This window comes from Canis aureus, chromosome 1 (genome assembly GCF_053574225.1).
Source record: "Canis aureus isolate CA01 chromosome 1, VMU_Caureus_v.1.0, whole genome shotgun sequence".
NCBI classification, from domain to species: domain Eukaryota; kingdom Metazoa; phylum Chordata; class Mammalia; order Carnivora; family Canidae; genus Canis; species Canis aureus.
Genome location: NC_135611.1, coordinates 118,367,807 through 118,390,816, shown reverse-complemented (window position 1 = coordinate 118,390,816; position 23,010 = coordinate 118,367,807). Strand labels below are relative to the sequence as shown.

Below are 23,010 nucleotides of genomic sequence, written 5' to 3'. Positions count from 1 at the left end.
CTGCAGTGATTATCACTCACTAGATAATACACTCTGTTTAATAAACAGAGTTGTCATTGTTCATGTTTTCCTTCTGGGAGGGATTTTTTTTTTTCTTTTTTGTTGACTGTTTTCAGTACCCAGAGTGGTATCTGGTACAAAACAGATGCTTAGTAAATAGTTGTTGACTGAATAAGCTTTGAAGAAATGGTGGGTAGAATCATGGGGTGGAAGGTGAAGCATGCACAGAAGGCACTAGTGGCATATGTGCATGTTGGGCAGAGTCTGGTTTCCTGGGAATATTACATAACTAGAATTGAAAAACTTTTTTTTTTTAAGTAAAAACTAAAGTGAACTAGTTCCCAAAATCATTCATTGATTCATTTTTTTAAAAGATATATTTATTTAATTTAGAGAGAGAAAGAGCATGAGTGAGAGTGGGGCAGCAAGGGGCAGAAGGAGAGGAAGGGAGAGGAAGAGAGAGAATCTCAAGGAGCCTCCTCACTGAGTGTGGAGCCTGAGCAGGTCTCTATCCCAGGACTCTGAAATCATGACCTGAGCCAAAATCAGGAGTTGGATGCTTAACCGACTGAGCTATCCAAATGCCCTTGATTCATTTTGTAGACCCTTATGAAGTACCTGTTAGGAAGAATCATACATGGGTTTGAGTGTACACTGACGTGTAGGACTTTATGATGTAGGGCAATACTGAGAGATCTTTCTATAGTGGTGGAGGTGTTCTTTATGTGTGCTGTCCAGTATGGTAGCCACCAGCTCCATATGATTTGAGTCCTTGAACCATGACTAAAGTGACCCAGGAACTGAATTTTAAATCTTTTAAAATTTTTATTGATTTAAACTTATATAGCCAAATGTGGCTACTGAGTGACTTTATTGAGCAGTACAGGGCTGGTAGAAAAGTAAGAAAGCATAAGAAATTAAGATAAGTGCTGGGGCAAATATCCTAAATTCTTCTGGGGACAAAGATGAATGAACATCCCAGGTTGCCCACGCATTGAAGGGGAAGAAAGAGTTGACACATCCCTGGGGAAGCAAGGCTGGAACTGGTTTTGGTGGCCCATGGAACCAGGGAGGCAGAGATAGAAGTGAAGTTACACTAAACTCTGAAGGAACACCTTACGTATAGGTAGAGTAAGAAAAAAAAGAGAATCTTTTAGGGAACTGGAAACATTTTCTAAAGGGGTGGTTCTCAAACAGGGGTGATTTTGTCCCTCTTAGCCCTATCCATAGGGGACATTTGATAATGTCTGGAGACATTTTTGGTTGTCACACCCTGGGCAGGGGGAGGGCGGAATTGGCTACTAGTGTCTAATGGGTAGAGGCTAAGAATGCTACTAACTACACATTCTACAAGGCACAGGGACAGCTCCCACAACAAAGAATTAACTAACTTAAAATGTCAGTAGTGCCAAGGTTAAGAAGCCCTGATCTAAGTAAAGAACAAAGGGTATCTATTAATCAGATTACATGAGTTTTCTTTTTTAGACTTAAAATACAATGATGTTCATCAATATGTGTTCAAAACTGAAAATATGAAATATCTTTGCATTGGTGGAGTAAAATATAGTGTCATGCATTAACTTAATACTGATTTTTAAAAGAAGATTGATTGATTGATTTTAGAGAGAGAGTATGCATGCACGGGAGGGGAGGGGCAGAGGGAGAAGGCAAGAGCAAATCCCAAGCAGGCTCCCCACTGGGTGTGCAGCCTGATGTGTGTGGGGATCAATCTCACCAATCTGAGATCATGACCTGAGCTGAAGTCAAGAGTTGGATGCTTAGCCAACTGAGCCACCCAGGCACCCCTTAGTATTGATTTTTATTTTTTTTATTTTTTATTTTTTATTTTATTTTATTTATTTATTTATTTATTTATTTATTTATTTATTTATTTATGATAGTCACACACAGAGAGAGAGGCAGAGACACAGGCAGAGGGAGAAGTAGGCTCCATGCACCGGGAACCCGATGTGGGATTCGATCCCGGGTCTCCAGGATTGCACCCTGGGCCAAAGGCAGGCGCCAAACTGCTGCGCCACCCAGGGATCCCTGATTTTTAAATTTGATTTATCAAAGTGGGATTTGTAAAAACCAATCATTTGAAACCATTGCAGAAAGTAGGAAAAGATGGGAAACTTTGAAATTCATATAAGGCTACCATAACTTTAATACCTGGGTAAGAGTAAATACAAATGGAAAAAGGAATTTTCCCTGATGCCGAAAGGGAAGAACCCCCTCCCCCTTTTATTAGAATATTTCCTTTGAGGAAAACTTGTAACTGTAAACATGTTCTCCGTCCCTTTGAGATGCTTGTGAATCTTTTTCAAAGCTAAATAAGGCTCTGCCAATTTTTCAGGGCAGTAAAGTCTTTCTTAAGGCTTTGGAGCCATCTCTTTGAAATGAAAATATGAAGGACGCTGCACCTCTATCTCCCTGTCTGTGTGGGAGCTTAGCCTAGGCTCCTGGCTTCCAAGTTCTAACTACTCATTTGTCATACAGATGGGCGAAGTTTTATTTTTCTTGGGGCAAAAGCAATTAACACTACTGGCCACTCCAATTACCAGGAGAATTTAGGATTAAATGTATTAGCAAATGATGATGCCTAGTCCGCCTACTTGAGGACAAGTTATTATTTATTTTTAAAACATCTATGTAGTGGGTTATACATGCCTGGTTTTATAAGGGTGGGATTTCTTTCTGTCCTTGCATTCTCATTAGTGATTGCCTATGAAGTGTGTTACAGTCCACTGTAATGCTTATTCAGTAGTAAAACTGTTCTCTTTTTGACATTGTGGAGAGGATTTTCTGCTTGGCAGATTCTTAATAGTTTCCCAACACCTCACAAAGGTAAATTCCCTTTTTATGTATTTATTTATTTTAAAGATTTTATTTATTTATTCATGAGAGAGACACACAGGAAGAGACATAGACAGAGGGAGAAGCAGGCTTCCTGTAGGGAACCTGACGCGGAACTTGATCTCAGGACCCCCAGGATCACGACCTGAGCCCAAGGCAGACATTCAACCACTGAGCCACCCAGGTGCCCTAAATTCCCTCTTTAAAACCAAAAACCAATATCGCTAATGAACATACATGCAAAATATCCAAATAAAGTAATAGAATATTGAATCAACCACTCTTGGAATGAAAAATTTATCACAGCCAATGTCTGTTTCACCAATGAAAGATAATAATAATGCCATTTAAATGCCTACGTTTTTTGTATATATTATTAATTCGACTAACAAACTATTACTGTACGTTTAAGCTGTTTCTAAAGTTTTGCTATTTTAAATAATATCATGAGTTGGTACTATTGCCTTAGAATATTTTTCTTGAAATGTGTCCTCTAATTATTTGCCCTACTTTAAGGTCCAATTCAGGGACTGCCTATGGCATGAAACTATTTTAGTCCTCTTGCCCAGGAGTCTCAAATGATTTTAATTATAGATTATCAATACAAGGTTTAATTATATACCATAAATGGTTTTTGTTTATTAATTTAGTTATGTATGTAGGACCTGGGTGGCTTGGTCAGTTGTGTCTGCCTTCTGCTCAGGTCATGATCCCGGTGGGATCATGCCTCGCGATCGGCTCCCTGCTCACTGGGTGGGCCTGCTTCTCCCTTTCCCTTTGCCACCCTGGCTTGTGCTCTCCCTCTCACTCTCTGTCTCAAATAAAATCTTAAAAATAAATAAGTTCTATATGTGTCTGTATTTAAAAGTGTCTTTTCTGAATTTATTGGATCATTTTTTCAGCCTTAGTGGATCATCATTTTTTATTTACTCATCATGTAAACTATAAAAAACACAAATAAGCACTTGGCTATATACTGTCAAATGTTGAACGCTGCTTTTTAAAAATTTTAGAATTCTTCCTTTGACAGAATTAACTCTCCTGAAGCAAAGTGCTTGTATTTGTCTTTTACTGTTATAAAACAATGCCAAACATGTAATCATCCAATTACTACTTAACTTAGATCAGATTCCTGATCATTGCCGCAACTACTGAATCTTATTCCCTTTCTTCTATAGCCAGGGTAATTTTACCCCTTAACCAGTGACAGAAGTGGCCTTGGCTGTGATTGAGCCTAAATATGTTTGCTATTTCAGGTGACATTTAGTGATGTGGCCATAGACTTCTCTCATGAAGAGTGGGGATGGCTAGATTCTGCTCAGAGGGATTTATACAAGGATGTGATGGTCCAGAATTATGAGAACCTGGTTTCTGTAGGTAAGCATATCTCCCTCTTCACCCCAATGAGGGAAATCTTCTGTTACTCAGAATTGCTAGAAGTTCTCTTGAGTAAATGGCTGAAATTTTATTTCATGTTCCCAAGGATGTGTAGAGTTCTTTGTGCCCTCCCTGAAGCTCGTCTTCCCATTTCAGTGACCATCCTTCAAAACTGCCTTTGGTTCCTTTTATGACGGTGGCCTCTCCTCCATGAGGACCACAGTTTAAACAGGTTCTATATTTTTCCTGTAAGCAGGTCTTTCCATACCTAAGCCATATTTGATCAGTTTACTGGAGGATGGGAAAGAACCTTGGATGGTGGAGAAAAAAACGTCAAAAGGTATGTTTCCAGATAAGTCATGGAGAATCAGGCAAGAGAGGTCTTTGTTAAACATCCTTGTAGAAAGTATGGAGGTATTTTAGGATATTTTAGGGATACTGTCTTCAGAGATTGCAAATGTCACAAAGTGAGGGATCCTTACTTAGATTTTATTTATTTATTTATTTTTATTTTATTTTATTTTTTTTTAATTTTTTTTTCTTACTTAGATTTTAAAACAGCCATTTTTCCATCCCAAATTATTATCTTTATTTATTATGTTATCTGATCAAAAGTGAAGGTTTTTGCCATCATAATAATTCAAATTGTTATTTTATTTGAAACAAAATAAAGTTGTTCTTTTTAAGACCACCTAGGGAAAAATATACCAATGATTTTAGGTGAAGAAAGGCTGTCAGAAGGGAAATTACTTTTCCCCTAAAACTGAGCTTCAGAGATCACATGTGAACATAAGTGTTAGAGGAAATAAAGAATGTATAAAAAGATTTCTAGGAACAATCTTTCCTAGTGTCCAGTACATAATATGATTTTACACAGACCCTACACAAAGCCTAATAAATCTTTCTGAGGTGATAAAGAATATTGTGTTCATTGTTAACTTTTTAATGTACTTACTACTATAAAAATTGTGCATTTTAAGCATGCTAATCTGACAGCACATTGAGATTAATTGAAGGTTGGAGAACCAAGGCTGTGAGACAAAAGGTGGTCTTTTACATAAATGTAGGTACAGAGTAGAACGTTGGGTTGGAATCCAGAATACCTGTGTGGTATTTTTCTGATAGTATCATTTTTATTCCACATATTGATTGCCTGTATTTAACTCACTTCCCTTATTACACTCTGTTTCCATCTTTGTGAGCTGTCTCTATTCTCTGCTCCATTTGAACTTTGTTCAGAAATTATTGAATATATGAGAATTGTCAGTCATGTACTTTTTGGGGGTGGAGATGTGCTCTATTTTTTTTTTAAATTGCTTTTTCTTACCATAGAAGTTTCTTTTCAAGAAGTACAGAAAAAGCAGTGTTTTGCTTTCTTGATATATTTCAGATTGGGAATCAAGATGGGAAAACAAGGAATTACTAATGAAGGAGGATATTTATGATGAAGATTCACCCCAAATGGTAAAAATAGAAAAAGCTATAAAACAGAGTCATGAATTTTCAGATTTTAACAACGACTGGGAATATATAGATGGGACGCATGAAAATCAGGTAGAACATTTCAGACCAGTGACCCTCACCTTTAGAGAAAGTGCCACTGGGGAAAGTGTTTACAAATACGATACATTTAGAAGCATCTTCCATTTAAAGTCTATTCTTTCTGAACCACAGAGAATTTCTGCTGAAGGGAAATCACATAAACATGATATATTTAAGAAGAGCTTACCAAAAAGATCTGTTACAAAAAATGAGGAGATCAGTGGTGGTGAAAAGAAACTTTTGAATTCTAAAGAAAGTATGGCAGCTTTCAGCCAGAGCAAATCTCTTACCCTTGATGAGACTTATAATAGAGAAAAAGTCTATACATGCAACGAATGTGGGAAAGCCTTTGGCAAACAATCAATCCTTAATCGCCATTGGAGAATTCATACAGGAGAGAAACCATATGAATGTCATGAATGTGGAAAGACTTTTAGCCATGGCTCATCCCTAACTCGACATCAGATAAGTCACAGTGGAGAGAAACCTTACAAATGTATCGAATGTGGGAAGGCCTTTAGCCATGTGTCCTCACTTACTAATCATCAGAGTACTCACACTGGAGAGAAACCATATGAATGTATGAACTGTGGAAAGTCATTTAGTCGTGTTTCACATCTCATTGAACATCTGAGAATTCATACACAAGAAAAACTGTATGAGTGTCGAATATGTGAGAAAGCCTTCATTCATAGGTCATCTCTCATTCACCATCAGAAAATTCATACTGGAGAGAAACCTTATGAATGTAGTGAATGTGGAAAAGCCTTTTGCTGTAGTTCACACCTTACTCGACATCAAAGAATTCACACTATAGAGAAACAATTCGAATGTAACAAATGTCTCAAAGTCTTTAGCAGCTTATCATTTCTTATTCAGCATCAGAGTATTCATAATGAAGAAAAACCTTTTGAATGTCAAAAATGCAGGAAATCCTTCAACCAGCCAGAATCCCTGAATATGCATTTAAGGAATCACTCTCGATTGAAACCGTATGAATGCAGCATTTGTGGGAAAGCCTTCAGTCATAGGTCATCCTTGCTTCAACATCACAGAATTCACACTGGAGAGAAGCCCTATGAATGTATTAAATGTGGGAAGACTTTCAGCTGTAGTTCAAATCTTACTGTACATCAGAGAATTCATACTGGAGAAAAGCCATATAAATGTAACGAATGTGGGAAAGCTTTTAGCAAAGGCTCAAATCTTACTGCCCATCAGAGAATACATAATGGAGGTAAACCCAGTAGTGCACTAAGTGTAGAAAAGTCTCTAGGCCACGTGAATCATTATACATGTGAAAAATCATACAAGAGAGAAACTGTATGAATGCAATATTTGTCATAATACACTTCAGCCATAGATCTTTCCTGAAAATTTATACTGGAAAAAAGAATGTAATGAATATGGGAAGGTCTTTAGCCAGTGGTACAAGCCTTACTGTCCATCACAGTTCATACTGTAGAGAGAACATTTGTTGCCTTCATAGGAAAGTCTTTAGCCCATATTAATCCCTTAATTGGCATAAGTAAATCCACACTGGAGAAAAACCCAATATGTGTAACATGGGAAAGACAGGCAATATGCATCTCTTCTTGAATACACACAGGAGAGAAGGAAAACGAATATAAAAACTGTGGGAAGTCTCAGTTAAAGTGTATCCCTTATTCTATATCATCTCACACTGGAGAGAGCTCTAGGAGAAATGTAGCAAACCATTCACTAAGAGTTCTTATCTTGCTAGACATCAGAAGATTAATGCTAGAACAGCATGAAGGATGTAGGAATTATGTGTAAATCTTTCTTTGCAATAATGCCGTTTGTAAGCAGTTCTACAGGAGAGCAAATGAGTAGATTATAAATGAATATGCCTTTCTGATAGCAGTAAGCATGCAATTTTACTCAAGTCCTACATAGAAGTTTTGTTAGCTAATGGGCATGTAAAGATATTTAGTCAACCAGTGGATCCAAAAAATGTTTTTAAAGTTAAAAATTAAAGCTGCAAAAGAAGTAAAAGGTGGTGTGAATAAAGTTTTTGATCTCTAATAAAACCAATTTGTATATAATACCCTCTCACTGTGACACTGATACTTCTTGCAAAATTTCCTACTTTCTTCTTGAAGAATTAAGCCTTACTGGGGCACCTGGGTGGCTCAGTGGTTGAGTGTCTGCCTTTGGCTCAGGTCGTGATCCCGGGGTCCTGGGATCAAGTCCCACATCAGGTTCCCGCAGGGAGCCTGCTTCTCCCTCTGCCTATGTCTCTGCCTCTCTCTCTCTCTGTTTCTCTCATGAAAAAAAATAAATAAATAAAATCTTAAAAAAAAAAAAAAGAATTAAGCTTTACTATATCCTTTAGTGGGAGACTAAGGTAGAGAAAAATGGCCTGATCTGTGTTCTAAGAATACCATTATTTTGGTGTCTGTTTCACACATTTTAATTTTTACAAGTGCAGTGAGAACATAACCAAGGAAAAGAGATAAGAGCAGGCTTAATGGTGGATGTGCTTTGCAATCTGAATCCTAAAGGGTGAGTACTAATTGCATAGCTCTGTGCAGGCACATGCACTCTGGGAGTCATTCTAGGCAAAGTACACAGCTTGTTCTGTCACGTTTGTTGCATCTGGACTCCATGATCTTGTGTCTAGTGTCAAGTTTTGTGGCTTTGAGCTATTACCGCTGGCATCATTACTGGTAACAGCAACAGTTACCTCTCCAAGCTGGATTATAGTTAAGAGAGTTTACATTGAAATAAATCCAGTGATTATTATTATTTTTCCTCCAGCCTGCCTACCAATTTTGAAAATAGTTACTTGTAATAGATGTCTTTTTGAAATACTTAAGACCTTTTATTTTCTATACCAAACCCTGACAGATAATTATGGTTTGTAAAGAGGCTGGCTTCAAATAGTCTTAAGTTTTAGATAAATTGAATAATCTTGCTGGCTCCATGGTTTCCTGTCTGTGACTAGGAAAGTGAAACATAACAACGATTAGAACTGTCTGGATGGACACTTGGAAGTAAAGGGCACTTATATAGCTTATATTTCAGGTTATGTTTTCTGGCATTTGATGTTGTAAGTAAATTATCTTAAAAAGGAATTATATCACTGATATAATTCTGATGTGGAATGAGTGATTAGGTTTCCAACTTTAGACAAAATAGTCTGTTCTCATACATGAGCTAACTTAACTGAAAACCAGGAGGTAAAGCACATTCCATAGCAAGGTAGTGAGTTTGGAATGGGATGGTGAATTTTTAAAAAGGGATTTATCCTTCCTTTGATTTAGTTTTATTAATAAGTTTTGGAAATTCTGCAGAATGTTGAAGGATCTTTGAGAGACAAGGAAGCATGGCATGGTATCAATTAAGAACTGGGGACGCCTGGGTGGCTTAGCGGTTGAGCATCTGCCTTTGGCTCAGGATGTGATCTTGGATTCCTGGGATTGAGTCCTGCATCGGGCTCCTTGCATGGAGCCTGCTTCTCCTCCCTCTGCCTGTGTCTCTGCCTCTCTCTCTGTGTCTCTCATGAATAAATAAAATCTTAAAAAAAATAAAAACAATTAAGAACCATTGTCATGAATAGACTGGCCACTATATATATACAGTGGTAGGATAATGGCAAGCTTTCTGTTTCTCCCATTCTCTGCTTGCTCTGCTCTCCCAAACACTGATACTACAAAGATGAAGTAGTACTTTAATCCCTAGATTTTATTTGCTTTCGCTACACAGTTTTATGTTATCTTGTTATTTTGAGAGGATTCACCCAAATATTCATACTTTGGCAATTAAGAAACATGAATACACATAACATTTTAAAATTCTTGACTTAAAGTGCCTTTGCAATTATAGTAAACTAGGGAAAGAAAGCAAGAGTTGAATATAGTGAAGGACTTGAAGAAGAGTATATTATCCTGTTGGAAGATTGGGCTAAGATGATGATGTTATGGTGTCACGGATGGAGAATCGTACTCAGTCATGTCTGCTAACCATTTCCTGAGCATCTACTGTGAGCCAGATAGATAAGACACCCTACCATTTAAGAGCTCAAAAGAGTGTGTGTGACATGTATATGCCCATAAGTGCTCCCTGGATATAAATCCAAGTTGCAAGTATACTGTCTTTATATGACTGGACGAATTACTTCACCATCTATAAATGGTGATGGTAACACCTCAGAGGAATATAATGAAGATAAATAACTTAATTGGTATAAAATGTTTACAGTGCCTGGTACTTCAAAAGCATTCACTGAATATTACCTGTTAATTTCATCATTATTTTCATGTGGCTGCTTCATCTTTCTAATCTGTCAATCTAGTAGGTCTTCCTAATTGCTTGTCGCTCTTACCTACTTACTGTATCACTTTTTGGAGGTTCTTACAAGACACTCCTGTTTCCTTCTGAAAAATTCTCCTTTGGTATTTGAGCCATTTTCAGGAGAAATATATTTACCTACCCCAAATACTCCAAGGAGATACAAAGAGTAGCAGATAGGAAAAGGTGAGACAACTCACCTGGGCTACAGGAAGGTGCTCTAAAGATGTGTTTTGGAGAAAAGGCAGAATGAAGGAGGCATCAGGTCCCTCTATGGAGGAGAGATCTGGCTTTACCCAGTGAATTCAGAAGCCTAACAGTCTTCAGTATCACCTCTCAGTACAAGGTCCTCTAGGCTGAATGCAGCTCCTCTCACTGTCAAGTTATGACCATGTTATTGAATGTCACTGATGCCTGGAAAGTTAGAGCAGCTTCATTCATTTTGTTAGTCAGATGTTATTAGAGCCTATTGTACAGTCACTGGTACAGATCCTGAGAGAACCAAGGCACTTACCACTGAGCACTTCCTGGGAGACTAGTTCTGTGCTAGGTGCCAAAGGGGAGTCAGTCACTTTAAATAGGACTTTAAGCAGTTGTGGTAAGGGGGCGGAAATCGCTGATGAAGAAGCCATTGATGAATGACAAGACTGGGTGACTTGAGAGGCAAAGAAAGTAAGAGTTCTGGCATTAAAGGTAGGTAGGAAAAGAATTATAAGCAATATAGTTAGCAGCAGCAACGGAGCCTCATGGTTGTATGTGCACCTAAATTGTATAATGTAACCTGCACTGTAAGCCAAGGGGTTTATATGCAGCATTCAAAAGCAATTAAATGTTTCCAGTTCTGCACCCAAATTCCTGGGGTTGAATCACCCCCTTGAAACTAGCAATTGCCTTCTATGGTTATACTTCAGAGATATTGCAGGTTTGGTGATAGAACTTCAATAAAGCAAGTATTGCAATGAAGTGAGTCCAATGAATGTTTTGGTTTCCCAGTGCATGTAAAAGTTATGTTTATACTACAGCCTATTAAGTATGTAATAGCATATTTTTTTTAAAAAGTACATACTTTAATTGAAAAATACCTTTTTGCTAAAAGTGCTGAACAGTATCTGAGCTTCAACAAGTTGTAATCTTTTTGCTGATGGAGGATGTCTTTTGATGTTGATGGCTACCGACTGATCAGGGTGGCAGTTGCTGAAGATTGGGGTGGTGGTGGCAATTTCTTAAGATAGCAATGAAGTTTGCTGCATCAATTGACTTTTCCTTTCAAGAACGACTTCTCTGTATCATGAAATGCTGTTTGATAGCATTCTACCCATAGTAGAACTTCTTTTAAAACTGAAGTAAAAAATAAAAAATAAAACTGAAGTCAAACTTTGTTGCTGCTTTATCAACTAAGTTATGTAATATTCTAAATCCTTTCCTATCATTTCAACAGTCTTCACCATCTTCACCAGGAGTAGACTCTGTTTTAAGAAATCATCTTTGCTCATCCATTGGAAGCAACTCCTCAGCCCTTTTTTTCACGAGATTGCAGCCATCCAGCCACATCCTCAGCCTCCACTTCTAATTCTAGTTATTTTGCTATTTCCACTGCATCTGCAGCTACTGAAGTCTTGAATCCCTCAAAGTCCTCTATGAGGATTGGAATCAACCTCTTCCAACTCCTGTTCATGTTGATATTGACCTCTTGCCATGAATTATGAATCATGAATGGCATCTAGAAGAGTGAATTCTTTCCAGAAGATTTTCTATTTAATTTGCCCAGATCCATCAGAGGAATCACTATCAATGGCAGCTATATAGCCTTACAAAATGTATTTCTTAAATAGTAAGACTTGAAGGGTGCCCAGGTGGCTCAGTCATTTAAGTGTCTGCCTTCAGTTCAGGTCATGATCTCAGGGTCCTGGGATAGAGCCCCGTGTTGGGCTCTCTGCTCGGCTGGAGTCTATTTGAAGATTCTTTCCCTCTCTGCCCCTCCTTGCCCCTCCCCCAGCTCATACTCCTTTCTCACTCTCAAATAAATAAAATCTTTAAAAAGTTTTTGAAAGTCAAAATTACTTCTTGATTCCTGGGTTGCAGAATGGATATTGTGTTAGCAGTCATGAAAACATTAATCTCATTGTACACTTCCATCAGAGCTCTTGGGTAACCAGGTGTATTGTCAATATTTTGAAAATAATCTTTTTTTTTCTGAGGAGTAGGTCCTCACAGTGGGCCTAAAATATTCAGTAAACCATGTTGTTAACAAATGGTTTACAAAGGCTATCATCTAGCCTTTGTTATTTTCATTTATAGAACACAAGCAGAGCAGATTTAACATAATTCTTAACAGTGCTGGGATTTTTAGAATGGTAAATGGACACTGGTTAAACTCATGAGCTGCATTCACCCCTAATAAGAGTCATCTTGTATTTTGAATCTTCTCTCTAGCTATGAAAGTCCTAAATGACATATCTTTCCAATGGAAGGTATTTGATCTACATTGAAAATGTTGTTTAGGGTAGCCATCTTCATTAATTATTTTAGCTAGATCTTTTAGATAACTTGCTTCAGCTTCTACATCAGCACTTACTGCTTCACCCTGTACTTTTATGTTATAGAGATGGCTTCTTAAGCTGCATGAATAACCCTCTGCTAGTTTTCAGCTTTTCTTCTGCAGCTTCCTCACCTCTCAGACTACCTAAAATTAAAGAGTTAGAGCCTCTCAGTGGTTTTTTTTTTTTTTAATTTTTTTTTTATTTATTTATGATAGGCACACAGTGAGAGAGAGAGAGAGGCAGAGACACAGGCAGAGGGAGAAGCAGGCTCCATGCACCGGAAGCCCGACGTGGGACTCGATCCCGGGTCTCCAGGATCGCGCCCTGGGCCAAAGGCAGGCGCCAAACCGCTGCGCCACCCAGGGATCCCCTCTCAGTGGTTTATGGGAATGTTGTGGTTGACGTTCACACATTTGTGTGTTTATTGGAGTAGCACTTTTAATTTTCTTCAAGGATTTTTCCTTTGCCTTCACAACTTGGCTGTTTGATACAAGAGGCCTAGCTTTAAAACTATTTTGCTTCTGAATGCCTTCCTGACTAAGCTTAATAAAGAAAAAAATTTTAATATTGTGAAATGCAAGATTGCCATAAACCTTCACTGGGGGGATCCCTGGGTGGCTCAGTGGTTTAGCGCCTGCCTTTGGCCCAGGGCATGATCCTGGAGTCCCGGGATCGAGTCCCGCATCGGGCTCCCTGCATGGAGCCTGCTTCTCCCTCTGCCTATGTCTCTGCCTCTCTCTCTCTCTCTCTGTGACTATCATAAATAAATAAAAATTAAAAAAAAAAAACTTCAAAAAATAAATTTATGCTGCTTATAAGCTACCCAATCTCTGGTATTTTGTTATAGCAGCCTGAATGGACTAAGAAAAAAATGGGTCAAAGAATAAATCACAAGTCACAAAATACTTAAAGACTAATGAAAATGAAAATACAGCATACCAAAATTAATGGTATATAGCAAAAGCAGTGCTAGGAGGGAAATTTGTAACAAACTGCCTACACGAGGAAATATCTGGAATCAAAAACCTAACTTTACATCTACAGCAACTACAAAAAGGAGAAATTAAAAAAGATATGGAAGAAGGAAATAATAAAAAGTGGAGATAAACCAAAAAGAAAGAGAAAAACACAGAGAAAAATCAATGAAACCAAAAGTTGGCTCTTTGAAAAGATCAACAGAATTGACAGACTTTTACCTAGACTGACAGAAAGAAAACACAAATAACTAAAACCAGAATTAAAAATGGAGGTATTGCTACCAGCCCTACAGAAGTAAAAAGGATTATAAGACAATATTGAAAACAACTGTAGGGACCCCTGGGTGCCTCATTTGGTTAAGTATCCAACTGATATTGGCTCAGTTCATGATTTTAGGGTCATGAGATCATGCCCAGCTTAAGGTTCCCTCTCTCTCCCTCTGCCCTTTCCTCATCATTCTTGCATTCCCCACCCTTAAAAAAAAAAAAACAAAAAACCTGTACACTAAGAAATTCTTTCTTTCTTTCTCCAAAGTTTTATTTAAATTCCAGTTAGTTAACATACAGTATAATATTAATACACCAACAAATTAGATAACCAAGCAGAAATGGACAAATTGAAACACAGAAATTATCTAAACTGACTCAAAGAAATAGAATATTTCAACATATCTACAAAAAGTGAAGGATTGAATCAGTAACCAAAAACTTCCCAGGATGCCTGGGTGGCTCAGTGGTTGAGTGTCTGCCTTCAGCTTGGGTGGTGATCTTGGGGTCCTGGGATCAAATCCCACATCAGACTTCCCGGAGACAGCCTGCTTCTCCTTCTGCCTCTCTCTCTTTGTCTCTCATGAATAATTCTTTAAAACAAACAAACAAACAAACAAACAAACAAACTTCCCAACAAAGTAAAGTCCTGGACCAGATGACTATACAAGTGAATTCCACCAAACATTTAATGAAGAATTAACACAAATCCTTCTCAAGCTTCCAAAAAATTAAGAGAAGGAAATACTCCCTAACTTATGCTATGAGGCCAGCATTATTCTGATACCAAAGCCAGATAAAGAAATCACATGAAAAGAAAATTACAAAAAATAAAAATAAAAAAAAAGAAAAGAAAATTACAGATCAATGTTCTTTGTGAATATAGATGCAAAAATACTCCACAAAATATTAGCAAATAGAATGCAACAGCATATTAAGAGATTTGTTCACCATGACCAAGTAGAATTTACCCCCGCAATGCAAGAATGAGAAGATAATCAACCAATGTAATCCATCCTGTTAGTAAAATGAAAAAAAAAAAAAAACCCTCACATGATCATCTCAGTTTGTGCAGTAAAGGTATTTGACAAAATTCAATAACCTTCATGATAAAAGTGCTCAGAAAACTAGGAGCAGAGGGATAATTCCTAAACATGATGAAAGTATACATGAAAAAAACTACATTATCCTCAGTGTTGATAGACTAAAAGCTTTTCCTCTAAGCTCAGAAAAAGACAAGAGACCTGCTTTCACAGTGCTATTTAGCATTGTACTTAAAGTTCTATCCCAGAGCTAGAAGGCAAGAAAAGGAAATAAAAGGCATCCAAAATGGAAAAGAAATTGTAAAGCTATCTTTTTGCAGCTGACATTAAAAAATCACAAAAACTACGGCTAATAAATGAATTCAGCAAAGTTGCAGAGAAAATCAGTACCCCAAATCAATTGTGTATCTATGGAACAGCAATAAACAATACAAAAAGGAAATTAGGAAACTCCTTCCATTTATAATAGTACCTACAAGAAGAAAAGACTTAGTAATAAATCTAACCAAGGTGAAATATTTGTATGCTTAAAACTAAAACACATTGCTGGAGAACATTAAAGATGACCTAAATAAATGGAAAGTATGTTAAAAAGAAAACAAGAGTCAACATTTTTAAGATGTCAATACTCTCCAAAGAGACACACAGATTCAGTGCAATTAAAATTCCAACAGTCTTTTTTTTTCAGAAATGGGAAAGCCAATCCCCAAGTTCATATGGAATTACAAAGGGCCCCAAATAGCCAAAACAATCCTAAGAAGAATAAAGTTGGAGGATTCATATTATCCAGCTTCACAATTTATTACAGTGCTACATTAGTTATAACATTATGGCAGTGACATAAGAACAGACTTACAGACCAATAGAATAGAATAGAACAGAATAGAATAGAATAGAGAGCCCAGAAATAAACCCTCACACCTATAGTCAATTAATTTTCAACAAGGAAGCCAAGACCATTTAAGGGAAAAGACACTCTAAAAAACTGAAAAGCAAGTAATATTCTTCTAAATTTCAACAAGGAAGTAATATTCTCCTAAATTTTCAACAAGGAAGCCAAGACCATTTAAGGGAAAAGACACTCTAAAAAATTGAAAAGCAAGTAATTTTCTTCTAAAAGAAGAAAGAAAGAAAGAAAGAAAGAAAGAAAGAAAGAAAGAAAGAAAGAAAGAGAAAGAAAGACAAAATCTGCAGACTAGTATCCCTTATGAAAATGGATGAAAACATACTGAAAAGACTAACAACAGACATTTCTCCAAGGAAGATATATAAATATATAAACACATGAAAAATGGCTGACATAATTAGACATCAGGGAAATGCAAATCAAAACCACAAGGAGATATCACTGCTGGGATGGCTATAACAGGAAATTTTAAAAAGGAAAATAAGTGTCAGTGACGTTGTGAAGAAAATGAACCCCTTGTGCAATGCTTATGGGAATGTAAGATGGTACAGCCCTTGTGGAAAACCAGTATTTTGATTCCTCAAGAGGTTAATATAGAACTACCATATTTTTCAGCAGTTCTAGATATATACTCAAAAGAATTGAAAGCAGAGACTCAAACAGATAATTGATCACCAACATTTATGGTGACAGCATTATTCACAATAGCCAAAAAGGATGAAAAACAATCCAAATATCCATCAACACATGAACTACTAAACAAAATGCAGCATATACATACATATTAAAAGGAATAAAATTCTGATACCTACTACAATATTTACCTTGTGAGATATATACTGAGATAAGCCATACGCAAAAGGACAAATATTGTATGATTTCATTTATATGAGGTATCTAGAATAGGGAAATTCATAAAGATATAAGGTAGAATAAAAGGTTACTTGCAGCTGGGGGCAGGGTGGATGTCCACTGTTACCACTTTTATTCGACATAGTACTGGAAGACCTAGCAACAGTAATCAGAACAACAAAAAGAAAAAGAATCCAAATCAGTAAGGAAGAAGTAAAACTTTCACTATTTGCAGATGACATGTCACAATAGGAGAGATGCCAGTGAAAAAAATAATTGCTAGAACTGATAATTTAGTAAACTTGCAGGATACAAAAGCAATGTACAGATATCTGTACATCTATACACCAATAATGAAGCAGCAGAAAGAGAAATTAAGAAAACAATCCCATTTAAAATTGCACCCAAAATAACCAGATACCTAGGAATAAACCTAACCAAAGAGGTGAAATACCTGTCCTTTGAAAACTATAAAACACCGATGAAAGAAACTGAAGATGACACAAAGACATGGAAAGACATTCCATGCTTATGGGTTGGAAGAACAAATATTCTAAAATTGTCTATACTACTTAAAGCAATCTACACATTTAATGCAACCCCTATCAAAATATCAGCAGCATTTTTCACAGATGTAGAACAAACAATCCTAAAATTTGGAACTACAAAAGACTGAATAGCCAAAACAATCTGGAAAAGAAAGACAAAGCTAAAGGCATCACAATTCTGGACTTCAAGTTACAATACAAAGCTCTAACAATCAAGACAGTATGGTACTGGCACAAAAACAGACTCATAGATGAATGGAAAAGAATAGAATATCTAGAAATGAATCCACAATTATATGGTCGGTTAATCTTTGAGAAAGCAGGAAAGAACATCCAATGGTAAAAAGACAGTCTCTTCAACAAGTGGTGTTGGGAAAACTGAACAGGAACATGCAAAAGAATGAAACTGGACCATTTTCCTACACCAAACACAAAAATAAATAAAAAATATATTAAAGACCTAAATGTGAGACCTGAACCTATAAAAATCCAAGAAAAGAACATAAGCAGTAACTTCTTACATCAGCTATAGCAACTTCTTTCTAGATGTTTCCTGAGGCAAAGGAAACAAAAGCAAAAATAAACTGTTGGGATTACATCCAAATGAAAAGCTTCTATTCAGTGAAGGAATCTATCATCAAAACTAAAGGCGGGCAGCCCAGGTGGCTCAGCGGTTTGGCGCCGCTTTCAGCACAGGGTGTGATCCTGGAGACCCAGGAGCGAGTCCCATGTCAGGGTCCCTGCATGGAGCCTGCTTCTCCCTCTGCCTGTGTCTCTGCCTCTCTCTCTCTCTCTCTGTCTGTCTCTGTCTCTCATGAATAAATAAATAAAATCTTAAAAAAAAAAAAACCTAAAAGACAACCTATGGGATGGGAGAAGATATTTGCATATGACATATCCAATAAAGGTTAGTATCCAAAATATATAAGGAACTTGTAAAACTCAATACCCAAAGAACAAATAGTCCAATTAAAAAATGGGCAGAAGACACGAACAGACATTTCTGCAAAGAAGACATACAGATGGCCAACAGATGCATGAAATGATGGTAAGCTTCACTTATCATCAGGGAAATGTAAATCAAAACTACACTGAGCTATCACCTCACATCTGTCAGAATGGCCAAAATCAACAACAAAACAACAGGTGTTGGTGAGGATTTGGAGAAAAGGAGTGCACCTCTTATGGCAAGCACAGGGTGGTGTATGGAAGTATTGAATTACTATATTGTACACCTGAAACTAATGTAACACTATGTGTTAACTAACTGGAATTAAAAACTTAAGGGAAAAAATAAAAATAAATAAAAATAAAATAAAAACTTAAGGGACACCTGACTGGCTCAGTCAGAAGAGCATGTGACTTGATCTCAAGGTTGTTAGTTGGAGCCCCATGTTGAGTGGAAAGATAAATAAATTAATTAATAAAATAATTTTTAAAAGAAATAAAAAATTAAAAAAGTTCACCGAGGTTATCATAATCTGATTGCTTAATCCAGTGATAAGAAAAACTTAAATGCAACTGGGAAAGGAAAGGATATATTTTATGTAAATTGGAAAAATGATCACAGTAACAGATTTTTTATTGGCAAAAATGCAAGCCAAAGATAGGAGAATATCTTAACTAATAGAAGAAATAGGGGCGTCTGGGTGGCTCAGTCAATTATGTGTCCAACTCTTGATTTCGGCTCAGGTCATGATCTTAGGGTCATGAGAGCCCTGCATGGGACTCTGTGCTGAGTATGGAACCTGCATAAGAGTCTCTCTCTCCCTCTCTCCCTTGTCCCCTCCCCCTGCATGCAGGAGTGCACACTCTCTCAAAATTAAATAAACACATAAATAATTAGAAGAAATAAACTGGAAACTATTTAAAAAACAAATATGAAATAAACAGAATTTCAAATATACAAAGACTGAAAAATTCAGTGCTCACACTTTTACTTTAGAAACTATGATTTTTCCATCAAGAAAATTGATACTTGAAATACCAAAGGAGGGCAGCCTGGGTGGCTAAGCGGTTCAGCACCGCCTTTGGCCCAGGCTGTGATCCTGGAGACCGGGGATCAAGTCCCATGTCAGGCTCCCTGCATGGAGCCTGCTTCTCCCTCTGCCTGTGTCTCTGTCTCTCTCTCAAATAAATAAATCTTTAAGAAAAATAAAAAAAAATAAATGTCCTCATTTGATTTAATGTAATACACTCTGTCAATAATCCATAACATTCACACTTCACCTGGTGAGGACTGGCTTGGTGGGGAAAAGAAAGAAAAACTGATGTCTGTTTTATAAGTTTTGAAAACTTTAAGTCAAGATCAAGCTGAGAACAATAGCTATTGTTCTCATGCTGCTTTAAAGAATCATAATGATTCTCTTTTCTGGTAAACAACTGGATAGGCTGTATTTGGAAAAACAAGTCTTCCCATCGTTTAACCCACGGAAATATGAAATTGCAAGAGTTACAACGTCCTTCAAGCTTGGCTTGCCTCATAGTTGTGCTGTGTCTCCACTAGACCTTATTGCTGAAAAGAGAATCTTTTCTAACTCATTTTACAGCCCATAGAACCCATCTGAAGATGGGGGAAAGCAAAAACAGCAGGCATTTCCCTCAGCTACTTACCTGTTATTTTATTAAACATTTATTTGGTGGTTACCCTGCACTAGACAGTGTGGCAGATGCTAGCGATACAGAGTTTAAAGATATATATAATGTATAATATACTGAGAGTCCCACGAATAAACCGCATATTACACAGGAGGGGGGAGTGGTTGGGATTTCGAAGCAGGTGGGAAGCACATAAAACTGAGTCTGGAAGGGATGGAACTTGAATTACACCTTGAGAAGGATGAAGTGGTCAGGTAGAGAAGGAATATTCTCAGGTCAGGGAAATACCAGGTGAAAGCAGGGGAAGAGGAGCAATCATGATGCAGTGGGCACCAGGCAGTATATTCTCTGCAACCACAATAGAATTCAAGGAGGATCAATAATAATATGAGTAGAACTTCTCCAAATATCCAGAAAGATAGCAAAACATACCCTTTCATAACCAACGAAGCAAAGAAGAAGTAAGAATGAAAACGGGAAAATATTTGAAACCTCATGGGAATTAAAACACAAAAATTAAAAATCTGTGAGATGAGGCTAAAGCAGAGGTCTTCAGGAAATTCTGAAGCTTTAAATGTTTCCATGAAAAAGTAAGAAACAACTAAAAATAATGGTTCAAGTCCATCCTAAGAGCAATTAGCTTAAATAATATCCAAAATAAGAAATCAAATTACACTGCAGTGAAAGCCAACAAAGCTGAGAGAGGAATTTTTAAAAGATTGATAAAATTCATAAGCCTCTACTGAAACTGAAGGAGAATCAAAAAGAGAAAATTCCAATGACCAACGTTAGGAATCTAAAAGGGGGTACGACTGCCCCTCTGAAAGACAGGAATATGGTAACAAAGGACCACAAACCCCTTTCAAGGAAGAAAATGTCCACTTCCACATCTTCTGTTTTTTTTTCCCCTGATGAACTCTATAAAACCTAGAATGACATTATTTTATCAGTGCCACATAAATTCTTTCAGAAAACAGGGAGGTAAGTTTTGCTAACTCACTCTAGGAAGCCAGCATTACCTTCATCCCAAAACTCAGAACTAAAAAGAAAAGCACAGGTGAGTATCTCTCATAGCCCTAGATATCTTAATAACATTCTAGAAAGTTAAATCCTACCAAATATAACAGGGTGATCTATCATTAAATGGGGTTTTTCTCAAGAAGGTTAGGTTGTTTTGAGCAATTAATGCATTAATGTAGAATGACCATATTAAGAAACTGAAGGAGAAGAGTCCTAGGATCCTCTGGATGGTTGTGGGAACAGTACCTGACAACACTGAGTCCCCTTTCAAAGGAAAATGCTCAGCAAGGTAGGAATGGGAGAGTTTCTTTTGTATAATAAAGCACATGTCCACAGAAGCTCCAATCAACAGCACACTGAATGCTTTTACCCTATGAGCAGAAAAGGGGAAAGGATGTCCATTGTCTCCACTGTCTCCAGTCAACATTTTCCTGGATCTTGTAGCTGATGTCCACGGTAGAGAACTAATGCGAGACACACGGATTTCCGTAGGAGTGCCTTCCTTTCTCATAGAAAACATGACGTGCATGCAGTTAATCCAGGGGAATGTACAAAGAAACTACAAGAAGGAAGAAAGGAAGTGAGCAAGTTTCCCGTGTAAGGTCAACAGACAAAAGGCAGCCGCTTGTCTGTGTCCTACCCAGCACCAACACGTGTACAACGCAGATGAACCATACACGAACCTACACACATATCCTACTTGTGCACTGGGAAAGGTAACATTGCTAAGTCGTCGGCACCCTGAAAAGTGGCCTGTGGAATTCTGGTAGGTGATGTGGGTGCCCTGGGGTAAGGCTCTGAAGCCAGGCTACGTCCTGCACCCACCTGAGGCCTGTCTCCTGTCCTCGTACCTGGGAGATGGCTCGCAGACAGCTGTTAGTCGGCTGCAAGTCTTCCTTAGACAAGAAATGCCTGATGGTGCTGACAGTTGTGTTCTCTGCAGATGGAAAGGAAAGGAAAACTACCTGGGTTGGAAGCTTCCCCATTCAGAGGAAACATTATTGCGTACAGAGTCGAGTAGGAAACCTTAGGAAGGGAGGTGATTTGAGCAAGGTGCCAGCTACAAAATCATACAGATATGTTTCCTGTAAACTAGCAATGAACTATCGAGAGCCATCACCAATCCCATACAGTACTTAAATAGGAAAAGCTGAAGTATATACGAGTGGCTGCGAACTTCGTTAAGAGTCTGGTAAATGAATAGGATAGGCTTTGTGAATCCTTTACGGGCTCTCTGTCACATATTCTGTGTGTGTGTGTGTGTGTGTGTGTGTGTGTGTGTGTTACAAGTATTTAAAATTGTTAGCATGGTTTTTAGCTCCCCGGTGTTACAAATGGGGCTATGGGTTGAGTCTGGCACACAGGCCTCCGTGTTGGCTCCCACTATATTGGCCACAGAAGATGAAAAAGTCCTAAGTGCATGCAGGTCCCTGCTGTCTCTGTGGCCCCGACAAGTTACCGTCGGCAAATTGTCCGTTTTGTCGCGGACTCTGCCCCCTGAGCTCTGAGTTACTCTGAGAAATGCTGGTGCCCTGGGGCCGCGGTGCTTCCGGGCAGGGAACCCAGCTCCGGGGAGGGGCGCTCCCAGCCCGAGGTCTGCGCGGGAGGCGACCCCAGGGGAAAGCTGCCGTGGAGATGCGGGCACCGGGCGGCCCCGGCCCACGCGTGAGGGACCCAGGCCCCGAGCCCCGCGGCCCCCGACCGTTGGCCGTTGTCTGCCCCCCGCCCGCGCCCCGAGCCCCGGGACAGGCTGCGGCCACCGCGGGTTCGGCCGCCGCGACGCCTCGCTCGCGTGTCCACGAGGCCAGGACCCGTGGGCGCGCAGTGGGCTCCTCGCGCCGCGGTGCAGCCTGCGGCCCCGCATAGGGGTGCCCCGTGGGGCCTGGGTCCCCGGGGGCTGGAAGGGTCCTGGCTCTGCACCTCGTGCCCCCTGTGGCCGGCAGCGCGGTAACCGAGCCCGCAGCCCGGGGCTGCTCCTGGGGCTCCCCGGGCCCTGCTCCCTGTGCAGGCCGCACTCCCAGGAGCAGCTGCCGTGTCTGCTGGCACCCCCAGGTCGTCCTAATAAAGCGAGAGGCAGAGAAAGGCTTCCCGTGGCTTATTGACACTTCGCCTCCTGGGCTGGTGAAGTCGGGGTGGCATCTACACTGTCAGCCTTCCAATAACCCCTAC

The 23,010-nt window shown here is 38.7% G+C and overlaps 1 protein-coding gene and 1 long non-coding RNA gene across 16 annotated transcripts in view; one reads left to right on the top strand and one right to left on the bottom strand.

Annotated features, from left to right (window-relative positions):
• Nucleotides 1–7,848, top strand: part of LOC144287879 (uncharacterized) — a 74,790-nt gene extending 66,942 nt beyond the window's left edge. For 13 of the 14 annotated variants that reach the window (XM_077855397.1, XM_077855332.1, XM_077855315.1 and 10 more), the window contains 3 exons: nucleotides 4,113–4,233; nucleotides 4,487–4,573; nucleotides 5,624–7,848. In XM_077855397.1, coding sequence (XP_077711523.1) covers nucleotides 4,200–4,233; nucleotides 4,487–4,573; nucleotides 5,624–7,104 — 1,602 coding nt within the window. In that variant the 5' untranslated portion in view covers nucleotides 4,113–4,199 and the 3' untranslated portion in view covers nucleotides 7,105–7,848. The remainder of the gene's footprint in view (nucleotides 1–4,112; nucleotides 4,234–4,486; nucleotides 4,574–5,623) is intronic. The other variant, XM_077855390.1, reaches the window with a different exon arrangement.
• On the bottom strand, nucleotides 359–22,551 carry LOC144287993 (uncharacterized). Of its 2 annotated transcripts, none has more exons than XR_013355925.1 (3): nucleotides 22,301–22,551; nucleotides 21,667–21,778; nucleotides 359–618 (listed from the first exon to the last, which is right to left on the bottom strand). It is a non-coding gene; the product is annotated as an uncharacterized LOC144287993 (long non-coding RNA). The 2 variants fall into 2 exon arrangements; XR_013355922.1 differs by lacking the exon at nucleotides 359–618 and adding an exon at nucleotides 13,936–14,466.
• Between the last annotated feature and the right edge of the window lie 459 nt (nucleotides 22,552–23,010).